The sequence below is a fragment of the Ochotona princeps genome, chromosome 11, assembly GCF_030435755.1.
Source record: "Ochotona princeps isolate mOchPri1 chromosome 11, mOchPri1.hap1, whole genome shotgun sequence".
Classification (NCBI taxonomy): Eukaryota; Metazoa; Chordata; class Mammalia; order Lagomorpha; family Ochotonidae; genus Ochotona; species Ochotona princeps.
The window spans coordinates 72,976,966-72,992,934 of NC_080842.1; the positions used below are offsets into that span (position 1 = coordinate 72,976,966).

General features: G+C 62.2%; 1 protein-coding gene across 2 annotated transcripts; it reads left to right on the forward strand.

Moving 5' to 3' along the window:
• Positions 1-7,161: 7,161 nt before the first annotated feature.
• TNIP2 (TNFAIP3 interacting protein 2) lies at positions 7,162-15,032 on the forward strand. 2 transcript variants are annotated; one of them, XM_058670438.1, is made up of 6 exons: positions 7,162-7,483; positions 10,716-11,036; positions 11,760-11,828; positions 12,749-12,997; positions 13,087-13,206; positions 14,551-15,032. In XM_058670438.1, the coding sequence occupies exons 1-6, from the start codon at positions 7,211-7,213 to the stop codon at positions 14,776-14,778; spliced, it is 1,260 nt and encodes a 419-aa protein (XP_058526421.1). In that variant the 5' UTR covers positions 7,162-7,210; the 3' UTR covers positions 14,779-15,032. The 2 variants fall into 2 exon arrangements, with proteins under 2 accessions (XP_058526421.1, XP_058526422.1); XM_058670439.1 differs by lacking the exon at positions 12,749-12,997.
• The last annotated feature ends 937 nt before the right edge of the window (positions 15,033-15,969 follow it).

The window sequence follows — 15,969 nt, forward strand, 5'->3', positions numbered from 1 at the left end:
GAGGTGCGGGCAGACATGGTGTGCTGGGCACAGGCGCGGGAGTCCAGCAGGGCAGATGTAACAGGGACCTGCCTGACTCCCCCACACCAGGCAAGTGGCTAAAGGTTGGTGTGGAGAGATGGGAGGGCTGGGACAGCAGCTACGTTGAGGGACTGTCCAGCCAGGGCTGCAGCCAGAGCAAGTATGGGCTGTGGGACTCGGTCACTCATCCCGCGGCTGCCCAGCCAGGGAAGCCAGGCCCGGGAAGGAGGAACTCAGCGGCAGTGGGCCAGACACAACTGGAGAAGAGGTGAACAGAGCGGTGGATGGTAGAGGCTGGACTGGGAGCCCCGCCCATGGAGAGGCACCAGGGAGGGGGAGGGGGCAGAGGGCCCAGGGAGGGGGAGGGGGCAGGGAGGGGGGGGCGGGGAGGGCCCAGGAAGGGTCCAGGAAGAGGGAGGGCCCAGGGAGGGGGAGGGGCAGAGGGCCCAGGGAGGGGGAGGGGGCAGAGGGCAGGGAGGGGGAGAGGGCAGGGAGGGCCCAGGGAGGAGGAGGGGGCAGGGAGGGGGAGGGGCAGAGGACCCAGGGAGGGGGAGGGGGCAGAGGGCCCAGGGAGGGGGAGGGGGCAGGGAGGGGGGGGGCGGGGAGGGCCCAGGAAGGGTCCAGGAAGAGGGAGGGCCCAGGGAGGGGGAACCAGGGAGGGCCCAGGAAGACCTTAAGAGTGGACAAGACAAAGCCTGAGGTATGTGGGGGCTGTGGCAGGAGTTCCCCATTTCTCGGGCTCCTGGGTTCCCCATTTGTGAGGGCAACGTGCAGCCCCGATATCCATGTCCCCACGCCCACAGCCAGCCAAGAGCAGAGTCCAATGCAGTCCCCGGGGCCCAGGACGAGCAGGGAATCTACCAGTGTGGCTCCTGCAGGTGTGATGGGCACAAGCAGTCACCCTGGGCATAGTGAATGTCCCACTCCCTGACGGGCTGCCATGGGAAGGGGTTGGGGGTCCCAGAGTGTCAACGCCCCAAGTGTGCCCCCAGGGGCAGGGTGCTGTGGGCAACAGGCTGCACTGCTGTTTCTGCTTTGGGGAACCCCAGCTGCCTCTCTCCGCTGCCAGCCCAGCACCAGGTTTGGGCAGGACCTGCAGGAGACTGGCAGCGGGAGGCTTGCTCCCTGGTGGGGTGGGAGAGGGCACCCTCCATGGCACTGGGGCTGGTGACCAGGGTGAGGAGGGCTGATTGGCTGTCCACCCACCCTCAGGGCTCCCAGCACGCTGAGGGCTGGGTGCTGGGCAGGGCGGGGGCATGACGCTCACACCCAGAGCTGCCAACAGGGAGTCTAGGAAGGAGGCTGGACCCAATATGGGTGTCGTGCTCCCATAGTGGACGGGGCTCAGGGCGGGACCTCTCTCCAGGCTGGAGGGCATGTGAGCTGGTTGCTTGGTCAGGGCTCTGTCATGCTCAGGCACGGCTGCGGGGGAACACTGGGGGGACAGGGGAAGGGCCGATGTGGAGGTAAGTAGGTACATGGGGTACCCCTGAGCGTGCCCTGCAGGGGCCAGGGCCTGCCCTACAGCCTACCACACCTGCCCACCCGCAGCCCTCAGCAGCACAGGCAGTTCAGGACCAGCTCAGAAATCACACTTAGTGTGTGGCCTGGCCTGGGAGCTCCCAACCAGGCGGTCTGGGGACAGCACCCTGAGGTCCAGGCTGGTGTCCAACTGTCTGCCCCCCGCAGTGCTCAAGACAGGCCTGGCTGAGAGAGGCGCGGGAGAGCACGCTGCCTGGGTCTGAGCGCGCTGAGGGGAGACAGGGTGACCCAGAGGGAAGGTCTGGGTCCTAGTGGCTGTGGCCACCCCCACCAGAGGCGGCTGCCGGCTGCTGGCTCCAGGAGGTGTGGCAGGTGGGTCTTGTGCACACAGAGGCAGTGTGAGGCAGCCCGCACTAGGAAGTTGTATTTTAAACCACAGGCCTGTGGGTGGAAGGCTACAGGGCCCACGCACTTGCCGCTTTTTTATTTTTACCCCAAACACCTCTGTCCTCAGCCCAGAGCGCTATTCAGCACTTGCAAACAGCCCAAGCTTGGCTTCCGGCGCTCCGTGTGGGGGAGGCAGGAGTCTGGGTGTTTGTACACAGGGACTCTTCCCAGTCCCCACACCCCACTCACGTGATCAGGAAAGCATGGGATCTGGCAGGGGAAGCCCAGGCAGGGCTTGGAAGGGCTGGCCAAGGCCTTCCTCTGGGGCCGTGGCCGGAGGTGTGGGGTGGAGGGGGTGTCAGCTCTTCCCCAGGCAGGGGCAGGCACTGTGACAGGCCCCAAGGCATGAAGGAGTGGGGGGCCAGCCCCACACAGCCAGGCAGGTGGCCCGTCCAGAGGCCCTCAGAGAGGGGCCCTGCAGAGACTTGGGGTCTGGCTGCAACCCCCCAACCCCAAGCCCCTGGCGGCACCAGGCTGCCTGGGCAGGGCTGAGTGGGGAATCACTTGGCACCAGCTCTCCAACCCCTCCCCCAGGCTCTGGGTGGGTCCCAGACCCAGAGAACTGCTTCCTTCCTGCCTCGCCCCTGCCAGCCTGCGCCGTCTGTCCTTCATCCCCACCCAGACCATGCTGGCCAGCCCCCTCCAGCCCCCCATGGACTTTGGAAGTGAAGTCCGAGGTAGGGACCCTTAGGTGCCCCCTCCCCACTTTGTCTGGTCTTGCTAATTAGTGCGGCGCTGCTGCCGGCACAGTGAGAGGAGCTTTTGTTTGCAGAAGTGTCGTGGCCAGCAGCCCACCTCTCCTTCCCCTGGAGTGGCCTGTGCCCACCCCATGACTCTCACAGCTATGTGCTCCCTGCTGTTTTTCTTTTTAAAAACTTATCTTTTTATAAAGATTTACTTATTTTTATTGAAAAGGAAGATATGCAGAGAGGAGGAGAGACAGGAAGATCTTCCGTCCGATGATTCACTCCCCAAGTGGCCACAATGGCCAGAGCTGTGCCGATCAAAAGCCAGGAGCCTCTTCCAGGTCTCCCACACGGGTGCAGGGTCCCAAGGCTTTGGGCCGTCCTCACCTGCTTTCCCAGGTCACAGGCAGGGAGCTGGGTGGGAAGTGGGGCAGCCGGGACTTGAACCGGCACTGGTGCCATATGGGGTGCTGGTGCTGCAGGCAGAGGCTTAGCATGCTATGTCACAGCGCCACTTCGCTTTTGAACCTCAAACATGCCCTTCCCCGGCCCAGCAGGCCTTCTCACAGGGTCTCTCCCACCTCTCCTCAGTCTGTAGATTTGATGGGGCACACCCCAAAGTTGAAAGTGAATGGGGAAGGGCCCGGCACCGTGGCCTAGTTGCTAAAGTCCTCGCCTTGAACGCTCCGGGATCCCATATGGGCGCCGGTTCTAATCCTGGTGGCGTTGCTTCCCATCCAGCTCCCTGCTTGTGGCCTGGGAAAGCAGTCGAGGACGGCCCAATGCTTTGGGACCCTGTGCCCGCGTGGGAGACCCGGAAGAGGTTCCAGGTTCCCGGCTTCAGATCGGCACAGCATCGGCTGTTGTGCTCACTTGGGGAGTGAATCATCGGATGGAAGATCTTCCTCTCTGTCTCCTCTCCTCTGTGTATATCTGACTTTGTAGGGCCCGGCGGCGTGGTCTAGCGGCTAAAGTCCTCGCCTTGAAAGCCCTGGGATCCCATATGGGCGCCGGTTCTGGTCCCGGCAGCTCCACTTCCCGTCCAGCTCCCTGCCTGTGGCCTGGGAAAGCAGTTGAGGACGGCCCAATGCTTTGGGACACTGCACCCGCGTGGGAGACCCGGAAGAGGTTCCAGGTTCCCGGCATCGGATCGGCGCGCATCAGCCCGTTGCGGCTCACTTGGGGAGTGAATCATCGGACGGAAGATCTTCCTCTCTGTCTCTCCTCCTCTGTGTATATCTGGCTGTAATAAAATGAATAAATCTTTTAAAAATATATATATATATCTGACTTTGTAATAAAAATAAATAAATCTTAGGGAAAAAAAAGACAGTGAATGGGGAGAAGTTAGTGTCCTCCATTGTCAGCCCCGGCCAGCAGTCCGGCTGAGCCTCCCGTCCAGCTGGAACTGACTAGGGCGACTCAGAGGACAAATGGAAGGTTCCTACTGGAATCTGGCAGAGTCAAGTTCCAGCACTGGAGAAGGAAACGTGTCCTGAAGATGTGGGGCAAGGCAAATGCTTCCTGTGGAGACATCAAGGGCCAGCTCACAGGCATGGGTGGGCGGAGAGCCACGGGGCCAGGATGGCAGGGGAAGAGGCGAGTGTGCGTACCCTCAGCTTGCTGCGGGCACAGCTCTGTGAGTCCCAGCCTGCATGGGCGTGCCGACACCTCTGCGTCAGGAATGCCCGTGATACGCTTGGCAAGGTAAGGACGGGAGTCAGAAATGCTCTGATTTCCCAGGGCGGTCATGGCGACGGCGCCACCCGGACACCATCCACACGGAGGAGCTGCTTTGGACGAGCTAGATCCTGGGAAACACGGCACTCGCTTCCCACGCCCCTTCCAATTCTCTTGTCCCTGTTTCAGGGAAGGTGCAGGTGTCAGCAGTGGGCGAGGCCAGAGCAGCAGGCTGATGAAAAGCACGAACTGGGGCTCAAGTCCCGGCTGCTCCGCGTGTGTCCAGAGGCCAACGGCTCAAATGCTGGGGCTGCTGCACCCACATGGGAGATCCAGAGTTCCCGGCCCAGTTCCAACTGTTGCGACCATTTGGGGAGTGAAGCAGCAGGTGGAAGATCTGTCTCCCCCTCTCTCCATCTTTTCAAACTTTGCTTTTCAAGTCGTTAAAATGAATGAATCTTAAAAATGAAATCGTGGTGTGTGGCAGAACTAAATCAGCAGTCTGTCACGTGACAAAGCAGACTCCCTTTGCAGCATGCAAAAACAAATCCCAAAGTCTGTGAAAATAGAATCCTCATGTTTTCCACCTTTGGGTTATGCTCTGAGTCAAACGGGGCTTGTTCTTGTGGGTTTGTTTTTTTTTTTTTTTTTAGGTTTATTTATCTTTATTACAAAGTCAGATATACAGAGAGGAGGAGAGATTCACTCCCCAAGTGAGCGCAAAGGCCTGTGCTGATCCGGAGCCAGGAGCTAGGAACTTCCTCCGGGTCTCCCATGTGGGTTTGGGCCCGTCCTCGACTGCTTTTCCAGGCCACAAGCAGGGAGCTGGATGGGAAGTGGAGCTGCCGGGATTAGAACCGGCGCCCATATGGGATCCCAGCACATTCAAGGCGAGGACTTTAGCTGCTAGGCCTCGCAGCCGGGCCCAAACTGGGCTTGTTCTAAGAGAACCCGTCTCACAAGTGTTGTGGGCTAAGGAGTTCATTAGCACTCTTAAGCTGAGCAATAAGAGGAAATGGGCTTGCGGCTAAAAGCACCTGGTCTAACGGGACTCATTGGCATCTATTGTTTGGTTAAAGCGCTTGGAGGAAAGAGTATAAAATGAGTAATAAAGGGAGGCTTCAGAGAGACTTCCACCATCCCTGGTCTCCTGTCCTTCATTTAGGGTCCAGCGCGGTAGCATAGCACCCCCTCAGCTCACAGCCCTTCCTTCACCAGCCGGATAAGTGTTCGCCCAGCCAGGCAGGGCTGGGATTGGTGCAAGGAGTGATTCGCACACCCCATTTTGCACCTGGCTCCACATCGGCTTCCCTTCCCACTGCTTGCAGACTTCCAACGTTCTGGTTATCCACCAATGAAATGTAACCTGAAGGCATCTCACCTGAGAACCCCGCGCCCCAACCTCTCGTGGTCCCTCTCGCTTGTCCCCACCCACCTGCCACATCATCTCAGTCACCACCCTTCTCTTCCCCTGCCCTGGCAGCCCCCATGGTTCCACCATGGCAGGAGCCTGTCCCTTCCTGTCCCCCTCCCACCCCCACTCCCGTTCCCACGTGCTGACACCTCTTGGGGTCTGGGATTTCGGCTTGCAGTAAACGAATGCTGAGAAGAAGCCTTGGCTGCAGGAATGAGCAGCACGTAAGCACCGTACCAACTTCAATGCGCTTTAAAATCTAACAGTTGGGACGCGACGTCTCTGGGGGTGTTATGGCTAATGCAACCAGCTCGTTCCCAGTAACATGTCCCGTGTGCCCTACCCCCGTGAACACCGCTCCTCTGGCTGGCCTGCACGGCCACTGTGTTCCCTGCACAGACACACTGCTCCCTCTGCCTGAGTACTCTTCCTGTGAGACCTGGCTCGGCCGCCCCACAGGGCAAGGTCTCCCTTAGTCTGCCAGGGAGGGCATCACATGGCAGCCGTGGGGCGCGGGCAGCAGTGGTGCAGGGGTCGGGCCTTCTCCAAGCAAACCCAGGCCCACGGTGGGCTGGCAGGATCTGCTCATCCCTGGCTGAGGACAGGGTACAGGCCACCAGGCGGGCCCGAGGCAAGGGGCCACACTGCCCCCTGGTGGACGCTGTGGAGGGACCCCTTCCCACCCGCCCCTGGGTTCTGTGGGCCTGGGCGCTGCGGGGAGGGTGGCGGCAGGTACTGGTGAGGGTCTACCTGCGGAAGGGCTTGGCCCTGAGTGGGTGGGGTTGGACCCCAACACGGTGAGGGATTCCCAGCCAATGGAAGGGGAAGGAGGCCAGTGAAAAGAAGCGGCCTGCCCACCTGTCCCCACCTCGTTCCCTCACTGCCCTGGCAGGGCCCCCAGATGCCCAGCCTCTGACAGCTCCAGGGTGGACGCCGTGTCCTGGTGCCCTGGCACCCCTGCCAGTTAGGGAGCACCGCCCCTGACCGGCTGAGAAACCTCGGGCCATGCACACTTGGCGGAGTCTGGCTTTGAGGGACCGTGTGCTCAGCTCCGGCCGGCTGTGGCTCACACAGAGTGGGAAAGACGGGGCGCGTGGGTCCGGGGACCTTGCATGACGCCCTGTGCGTTTGGTATGGTGGCTGGCCAGGCCCAGCCTCATGTCCAGGAGTCCACGTGAGAAAGAGCGGCTCCCTGCTGCCCCTGCCCAGGCCGCAGCTGGGCTGCTGAGCTGTGTGTGTGGCGGGGCCCAATGCACACTCTGGGGTGGGCGGGGCCGGCTGCGTGGGGGCGGGACCGGCTGCCATGGGGGTGGAGCCGGCTGCCGCGGGGCGGAGTCGGGTGCCGCGGGGGCGGGGCAGGCTGCCGCGGGGGCGGGGCCTGTTGCCGGGGGCGGGACCTGGGGATGTTCCCGGAAGGGCCTGCCCGCCGGCCGGTGCGGAAGTTGCCGGGGGCCGCGCGGCCTCCCGGGCAGCCCCAGCTATGTCGTCGGAGGACAGGGGCGACGTGGACAGGGCTCCGCGCGCCGCGGCCACGCTCTGTGGCCTGTACCACGAGGCGGAGCAGCAGCTGCGGCACCTCCAGGGCCAGCTGGCCGCGCGCGACGCCCTCGTCGCACGGCTCCGCGCACGCCTGGCCGCGCTCGAGGGGGACGCGGCGCCGTCGCTCCTGGACGCGCTGCTCGAGCAGCTGGCGCGCTCCCGGGAGCAGCTGCAGCGCCAACAGGGCGGGTCCGCCGAGGCCCAGCTGCGGCAGGTGCGGGCGGGCGTGTCAGTGCGGGTGGGGAGGGGTGTGTGTGTCGGGGAGTGAGGGGAGTGGGGGGAGTGGGGGGAGTGAGGGAGTGAGGGAGTGGGGGGGAGTGGGGGGAGTGGGGGAATTGGGGGAGTGAGGGAGTGGGGGGGAGTGGGGGGAGTGGGGGGAGTGGGGGGAATTGGGGGAGTGAGGGAGTGGGGGGAGTGGGGGGAGTGGGGGGAGTGGGGGAATTGGGGGAGTGAGGGAGTGGGGGGAGTGGGGGCAGTGGGGGAGTGAGGGAGTGAGGGAGTGGGGGGGAGTGGGGGGAGTGGGGGAATTGGGGGAGTGAGGGAGTGGGGGGGAGTGGGGGGAGTGGGGGGAGTGGGGGAATTGGGGGAGTGAGGGAGTGGGGGGAGTGGGGGGAGTGGGGGGAGTGGGGGCAGTGGGGGGAGTGGGGGCAGTGGGGGCAGTGGGGGGAGTGAGGGAGTGGGGGGAGTGAGGGGAGTGAGGGAGTGGGGGGAATGGGGGAATGGGGGAATGGGGGGAGGGAGGGGAGGGAGGGGAGGGGGAGTGGGGGAGGTGGGGACCGGGCAGTGTGGGAGTGGAGGGAGGGGGAGTGGTGGGACGGCCATCAGGGAGTGCGGGGATGACTGAGGGTGTGAGGGGAGGGGGGAGGCTATGAGGGAGTGGGGGGACAGCTGTGAGGGAAGAGGCAGTGAGGGCAGTGGGCACTTACAGGGTGCTGGGAGTGGAGTGGAGGGTGCTGGGCTGGGGGCCTGGGGCCGTGTAGTGAGAGGCAGCCCCCTGCAGCGTGTGTGCCTGTGGGCCGGTGCTGGGAGGACTGGCTCAGCCCTGGGGTGGCTGCCAAGGGGCACCCGCTCCTGCTGTGTGTGCTGGGAAAGCCCTTCAGCACCACAGCGTGCCCCTTGCCAGTGTGGGAGCCCAGCGGGTGGCACAGCCATGCACCAGCAGAGCCCGGTGCGTGCTCCCAGCATTACTGACCTCCCAACCCACCTCTGCTTGGGATTGGTTTTTTATTCATTTATTGATTTATTTTGAAAGAGTTCCGGACAGCGAGGGAGACAGAGCTTGCATCTGTTGGTTCTTGCTGCAAATGGCAGCAGCCAGCACAGGGCCGGGCTGGAGCCAGGAGCCAGGAGCTCTCTCATGGGTGGCGGCCATCAGTCGGGAGCCGGGTCAGGTGCAGAGCAGCCAGGACTGGACCCAGTGCCACATGATGGACTGGCGTCTGCAGGCACATGTTTGTTCCTCTCTGCGACCTTCAGGGACAGTTCTGGACACTGGAGGAATGGAGATGTTTGTCACCTGCCCGAGGCCCTGGGGTCCCTGAGGAGGCAGCGCTGGTAGGGTGCCTCAGCCAGCCATTTAGCAGCAGGGACGCTGGCTGCCAGGGATGGTGGGCTCCTGTGTGGCTGGTGTGTGACAGGCCTTCGGGGTGGCCACAGTGGGACACAGTGCCTTTGCAGACCCCCCAGGCAGGCCCCGGTGGAGTGTAGGTGTGGATCCACTGGGCGCCTGCTGCCTGGCAGCCCTGCCGGTCCAGGACACAGCTTTCCTGGCCTGTTCCAGCCCGCAGGACCTTGTAACTACACCCTGCCTTCTCTGCTCGTCTTGGGTGACAGGCACCAGGAGGATGTCCCGTACGGCCCTCGGGGACGAGGGGTCCCACTGGTCTGAGTTGTTGGTGCTTGCTTCTGCTGGCCACAGCCTGTCCCGGGCCTCATTCCGGGCTGCCCAGGAAGGCGACAGCAAGGGGACCGTGCCAATCAGATGGTCCTGCTTGGGCCCTGGGAGGCTTGATTACCCACCTGTAGCGTCAGAGGTGACAGAAGCCACATCACACGGGTGGCCGCCGTGATGGCTGCGGGGACTGGGCAGCGGGCGCCTGGTGGTGTCCCCGAGGGCTGCGGGATTCCCGTCCAGCGAGGGGTTAGGTTGGCGGCTGCACCCTGAATGTCAGTATGCCCTCAGTTCAGGGTCACCAGGCTAGGCATGCTGCTGGAAAGCACGGCTTTTCAGTCCAACAGTTGGAAATCTGAGAAGAATGTTCTCAGGGCAGGACCCTCGGCACCATGTGGTGGACTGTTACCTGGGCAGTTACAAGGTCTTGTGGGCCAGAACGGGACCAGGAAAGCTCAGGGTTCCGGCATGCGTTTCGTCTCGCACCAGTTTCAAGTAAAGAGCCCAGCCAGGCAGGTCGTGGCACACCAGGAGCGTCAGTGGGGGCCTCCCCAGCCAGCACTGAGGAGCTGGCCCAGGTGTCCGTAGTCTCTCGCTTTTTGTAAGATTCATTTTTATTGGAAAGACAGACGTACAGAAAGACCCTCTATCTACCGATTCACTCCCCAAGTGGTCGCGATGGCTGAACTGAGCTGACCCCAGGCCACAGGCAGGGAGCCGGATGGGAAGTGGAGCAGCCGGGACATGATCCGGTGCCCACATGGGATCCAAGTGGTGCAAAGTGAGGACTTCAGCCATTTAGATTATCGTGCTGGGCGCAACTTAGTCTCTTAAAAATGGTGCTAGTTTGGGAATTGGGGTGCAGCCGACTGGCTCAGCTGCCTGTGGTCCCCATTACATGTCTGGGCTGTGACTGGTTCTCTGCTCATTCAGACGCTGGGCCTTTCCCGTTGTGGGAGCTGCAAATTGGATTCCTGCTTTCCTGGCTGAGAGTCCCCCCAAGCCCTGACCCAGCCAGTGGGAACACACACACACTCTCCCTGCCTGTTCAATAAGTAACTTAATTTTTAAAGAGAACAGATTTTTTAAAAGATTTATTTTTATCGGAAAGGCAGATATACAGAGAAGGAGAGACAGAGAGGAAGATCTTCCATCCGATGATTCACTCCCCAGGCGGCCACAACGGCTGGAGTTGAGCCAATCTGAAGCCAGGAGCCAGGAGCCCTGAGCCCCTTCCGGGTCTTCCACATGGGTGCAAGGTCCCAAGTGGTCACAATAGCCAGGTTTGAGCCAGGCTGGAGCTTCCTCTGGGGGTGCAGGGTCCCAAGGCTTTGGGCCGTCCTCGACTGCTTTGCCTTGGGACCCTGCACCCGCGTGGGAGACCCGGAAGAGGATCCTGGCTCCTGGCTTCGGATTGGTGTAACACCGGGTGTTGTGGTCACTAAGATCTTCCTGTCTCTCCTCTGTATATCTGCCTTTTCAATTAAAATCTTAAAAAAAAAAAAAAAAGCTGCGCTCAGGAGCCAGTTCCTCGGCAGCTCTTGTCTTGGCACAGGAGGTGGCGAGGCTCTCCCAGCAGCTGGAAGCCAAGGAGCAGGAGCTCCAGGAGCTGGTGAGGCAGCCGCAGCGGGACCAGGACAAGGAAGTGCTCCTGCTGCGGAGGAGTGTGGCTGAGAAGGAGCGGGCCCAGGCTGCCAGCCACCTGCTGTGCCGCTCCCTGGCCAATGAGACCCACCAGCTGCGGAGGACACTGGCTGCCACTGCCCACATGTGCCAGCATCTGGCCCGGCGCCTGGATGAGCTGCAGCATGCCCAGGGGCACACGGTGGACACGAGGGAACAGAGCTGTGACAAGGCAGGTCACAGAGCAGCTGGAGTGGTGATGTTGCCCCCACCCCAGACCCCCAGGGTGTGGGAGGGCACCCACACCCACTTGTGTTCTCCCTCAGTCAAGTCAGCTGTGGCAGGTGGCTCACCTCCCTGCATGGCCACCGGGGCGGGTGCCCCCTCAAAGGGGGATGCTGCTTTGGTCCCCCAGCAACCTGGGAGCCCCCTGAACAGAAAGGGCTGAGGTCACTGGGCTGGGTGCTAGTGGATAGTGGGGGTCAGTGCGGGGCTTCTCCCCACCCACCGTGTCTGGCATCAGGCCCCTCTGGGCAGTCATGCCAGATTAGCGAGGGGCTCAGGCAGGCACGCCCTGGGGCAGGGGGTGTCTGTGCCAGCAGCAACTTATGTACCCGTCAGGCAGTCTTGGTCCAGGGGTCTCTTGTGTCTTTAGCTGGACAGACTCCACGAGAAGGGAACCCCACAGAGAACATGCCTGAGTTCTAGAAACTGAAAGTCTCCCCGGGGAGATGTGGTGCCCATGGCATTCCCTCATCTGAAAGTAGCCGCCCACCGTGGCCAGCCGGCCCGGACCCCATCACAGTCCGAGTGGGCGCCCCTGAGTCACCTGGGCTTCCTTGTCAGCAGAGGGGACTCTCTGAGCCGGTGTCACCGAGGGACAGTCCCGCTGTGTGTCAGGAGCTGCTTTGGGAGTCCCGCTCCGTCTGTGGTGACCCACCTCTGCCTCTTCCCCCTGCAGCCGGAGGGCACAGAGAGCTCCACTCTGGCTGCCATGGAGAAGTTGCGGGAAGAGAACCGGCTGTTAAGGCAGAAAGTGGCTCACGTAAGTGCAGGGCCCTGAGAATGCTGACCCTTGCCCAGCGCAGGTGCACCCAGCGCCCCAGCCTTCTGGCTCGTCCCATTCTCCATCCCTTCACGTTCAATCACAAGTTGCTAAGGGAGGTGCTGAGTGGCCCCCGATTTTTAATTTTTTGAAGTATTCATTCTTTTTTTTTTTTTTTTTAAAGATTTATTCATTTTATTACAGCCAGATATACACAGAGGAGGAGAGACAGAGAGGAAGATCTTCCATCCGATGTTTCACTCCCCAAGTGAGCTGCAACGGGCCGGTACGCGCCGAACCGATGCCGGGACCAGGAACCTCTTCCGGGTCTCCCACGCGGGTGCAGGGTCCCAATGCATTGGGCCGTCCTCAACTGCTTCCCCAGGCCACAAGCAGGGAGCTGGATGGGAAGTGGAGCTGCCGGGATTAGAACCGGCGCCCATATGGGATCCCGGGGCTTTCAAGGCGAGGACTTTAACCGCTAGGCCACGCCGCCGGGCCCAGTATTCATTCTTATTTGAAGGGCAGAGTTAGAGAGGTTTACTGCCCACATGGCCACAGCCACAGGCTGGGCCACGCCAAAACCAGTCGTGTGGGTGGTAGGGTCCCACATCCTCGGCCGTCCTTCGCTGCTGTGCCAGGCCACAGGCGGGGAGCTAGGGAGGAAGTGGAGCAGCAGGACATGAATTGGCGCCCATATGGGATGCTGAAGGCAGGCCGATTAAACTGCTGGCCCCGTTAAAAAATATATATATATAATATATATTTTAATATTGAAAGAGTTAGAGACAGGCTCTCTGTGTCCAGGCAGGAAAATGGCCCCAAGTCCCCCTTTGCCTGTGAGACCCTGCGGGGTCTCAGTCTCCCATAGTGGGCTCAGTGTGTGCTCTGCTGCTTCGCCCCCTTGGCCGTGCCCCCAGGTGGAAGACCTCAATGCCAAGTGGCAGCGCTACGACGCCAGCCGGGACGAGTACGTGCAGGGGCTGCAAGCGCAGCTGCAGGGGTTGCAGGCCCCCGGGGAGCCGGCGCTGCTGAGGAAGGAGATCGCCCGGCTCAACATGCAGCTGGAGGAGAAGATCTGTGCTTGCACGGAGGTGCAGCGGCAGCTGGCCGCAGCCAGGACGGCCCAGGAGGCCGCGCTGGAGCAGGTCCAGGTGCTGGAGCAGCAGGTGCCCGTCCTGTCCCCTGCAGGCAAGGCCACGGGCTGGGCTGCTGGCTCGCACCCCCAGAGCCACCCCATCGTCTCCTCTGCTTGCAGATTCTCGCCTACAAGGATGACTTCAGGTCGGAGCGGGCCGACCGGGAACGGGCCCACAGCAGGATTGGGGAGCTGGAGGAGGAGGTCACCTCCCTGCTGGGCCAGCTGGCCCGGGTACAGGTAGGGATGCACCTGTCAAGCCTCCGGCTTGCTGCGGCTCCTGGCTTGCCCGTGGCACATCCACCTTCTGTACAGGGCATCGCTGTGTGCAAGCTTGGCAGGGGCGGCTGTCCCTGTGTGTCACCATCACGCCGTCGGAGAGCATATCCGGGCTCCAGACTGGCCCATCCGGGCTGCCAGGCAGGCACCCAGCTCCTTGTCAGCCTGTTCCTGCTACGGGCTCGGAGTCCCTCCTGGGGGAGTGCCTTGAGGGGGGGCCTGGTGTGAATCCAACTGGTGACTGGCACAGTGCCCCTGCGCTGCCCGCCACCCCCTGCAGTGCCTGCCTCCCCCTGCTCCTCAGTGCCCCCTGCTCCTCACAGTGCCCCTGCGGTGCCTGCGTCCCCCTGCGCCTCACGGTGCCCCCTGCGGTGCCCGCCTCCCCCTGCTCCTCACGGTGCCCCCTGCGGTGCCTGCCTTCTCCCCTGCCTAAATGAGTGCTCCATGGATGCCCCAGTAGGGGTCTGTGCCTTGGGTCGCTTCGCGAGCCTTTGCTGTGGCTCCCACAGGGTGGGCCTTCGGGTCCTAACACAGGACAGCGGCATACCCAGGGCCACAGCAGGCACACAGAGCCTGCCCTGGGCCATCACAGAGGACACTCTTGGGCTAAGACTGTCAGGGACCCGGGCAGAGGCCATCACTCCCTGTGAGTGGGGGAGAGGAGACCCTCTGGGGTTCCACAGGGTAACAAGCAGGTGCAGAGGGCTGGCAGCCTTTGGCATCACATGACAGTGTGGGGGTGTGGATTCTCCCAGGACCCTGGACCTGCAGGCCTGGGGCAGGATCTGCCAGCTCGCCCCGGGTGGGAACAGGAGCCACTTGCAACCTGTGTGGGCGAGTGACCTGCGTGTTGGCCAGGGAGCATGTGACTTGGGGTGAGTTGTCTTGAGGGTGGCCCTGGGGACAGGCAACACAGGGGTGAGCAGACCGGCCCCAGGCCTCAGGCCTGCCAAGGGTGCGGACCAGGGGCCATGTGGCAGGGGCTGAGGAAAAGCCGAGTTCAGTCTGTACGTGGACATCGCTGAGCCCGCGGCAGTTGTGGTGGGCATTGCCTGCAGCAGGATGGTGTCTTTGAGCGGCTGACAAGGCAGAGCTGGGGTGCCCTTCCCCCCTTCAAGTGTTCAGCACCTTGTGGTGGTGGGTGGGGACGTGTCACAGAGCTGCCCATGTGGGTGGGCTTCCTGGGACATGTGGGTCCGCTGGGGAACACGCTGTGCCCCCTGCACGCGTCTCCTCAGCTGGGGACGGCAGGAAGCCACGCCTGGGACCTGCACCAACAGCTCTCCCATCCCACCTTTCCTGCAGGACTCACGAGAGCCGGGTTCCTGCCGCCTGCGCCTGAGGAGCAAGGCTGCCCAGTACCTAGAGACTGATGCCTCGGAGCCCGCGGCGCCCAGTGGCTGGAGGCCCGGGCCGCAGGGCCCCAACGCAGCGCCGGGGGCTGAGGGAGACCTGCAGTGCCCTCACTGCCTGCGGTGCTTTGGCGAGCAGGGCCAAGAGCTGCTCCAGCACATGGCCGAGTGCTGTCAGTGACCCGAGCCTGGCGGCCCCGCCCCGGACAGCTGTCCCAGGAGGCAGGTGGACCCTCGCAGTGGGGTCGCCGTGGTGGCTGTGCACCCTGGTTCTCTGCCCAGGCTGACAAGCCCTAGTGGAGAGGGGACATGCTGCTGGTGGGGCCTGAGGGGCGGGGCCCCAGGCTGAAGCTGTGGGCACTCTGCTGCTGGAGTGTTTAGGGACCAGGGTGCTGCTCCCGCCCTTGTGGGGTGGGGGACCCCCACTTCCCCAAGTCTACATGGGGCAGAGTGTGCCGTGTACCTTCACATTTCTGTAACAAACGCACTTGCTGTGATGGCTGAGGGTTCCTGGGGGACGCAGGCCCGGGGCAGAGCTCAGGACCCCCACGCCTGCAGCAGAGGCGCTTGGACTCTGGGCTGCCTGCCACAGGCCCCCTCTCCACTTGCGTAGGTCCTTGTCTGGTGGTTCGGGGGTCACTGCTCTGGGGCACCCAGCTGTGCTACAGAAAGCTCAGGCCCGCGGAGCTGGGGTCCTGGGCGGGGGTGCCTCAGGCCTGGGGAGCTTAGGGAACTCCAGGAGCAACGTTGGTGCCTTAGGCTCTTTGTGTTCATTCTCTGCACCCACCACTGTACTGTGCAGATAAAGAAATGGATAATATATCTTTGGCAGACACACACATCTGATTTCCACTGTGGTATGTTTCTTTGCCCATGGATCGATTACAAGTATATGGTGTGGGAGTGGCAGAAATTTTACAAAACACGGTAAGTTGAACTGAATCCGCTCAAATGGTTCATTGATCAAAAAGACATGTTAAGGCCCAGCCCGATGGCTCAGTAGCTAAATCCTCACCTTGCAAGCACAGCAGTCCCATACAGGCGCTGGTTCTAATCCCAACAGCCCCACTTCCCATCTGGCTCCCTGCTTGTGGCCTGGGAAAGCAGTGGAGGACGGGCCAAAGCCTTGGGACCACTCGTGGGAGACCTGGAAGAGGTTCCTGGCTCCTGATTGGCTCAGCTCTGCTGTTGTGACCACGTGGGGAGTGAACCAGCAGATGGAAGATCTGTCTCCTGTAAATCTTGCAGTAGGAAGAAATAAAAAAAAAAAATGGGGCAAGAGTCTATGGGGTCTTGGCACCTTGCGGTATGTGCGGGTATCAGCAACTCTCTGCCCCACAAGGGAGGGCTGTGTCCCTGGGCTGGGCAGCCT

Coding starts and splice junctions, on each gene's coding strand:
- TNIP2 (XM_058670438.1), top strand. CDS start 7,211: ATGTCGTCGGAGGACAGGGGCGACGTGGACAGGGCTCCGCGCGCCGCG. Junction 7,484..10,715: donor CCGAGGCCCAGCTGCGGCAG/GTGCGGGCGGGC, acceptor GTCTTGGCACAG/GAGGTGGCGAGGCTCTCCCA. Junction 11,037..11,759: donor CAGGTCACAGAGCAGCTGGA/GTGGTGATGTTG, acceptor GAGGGCACAGAG/AGCTCCACTCTGGCTGCCAT.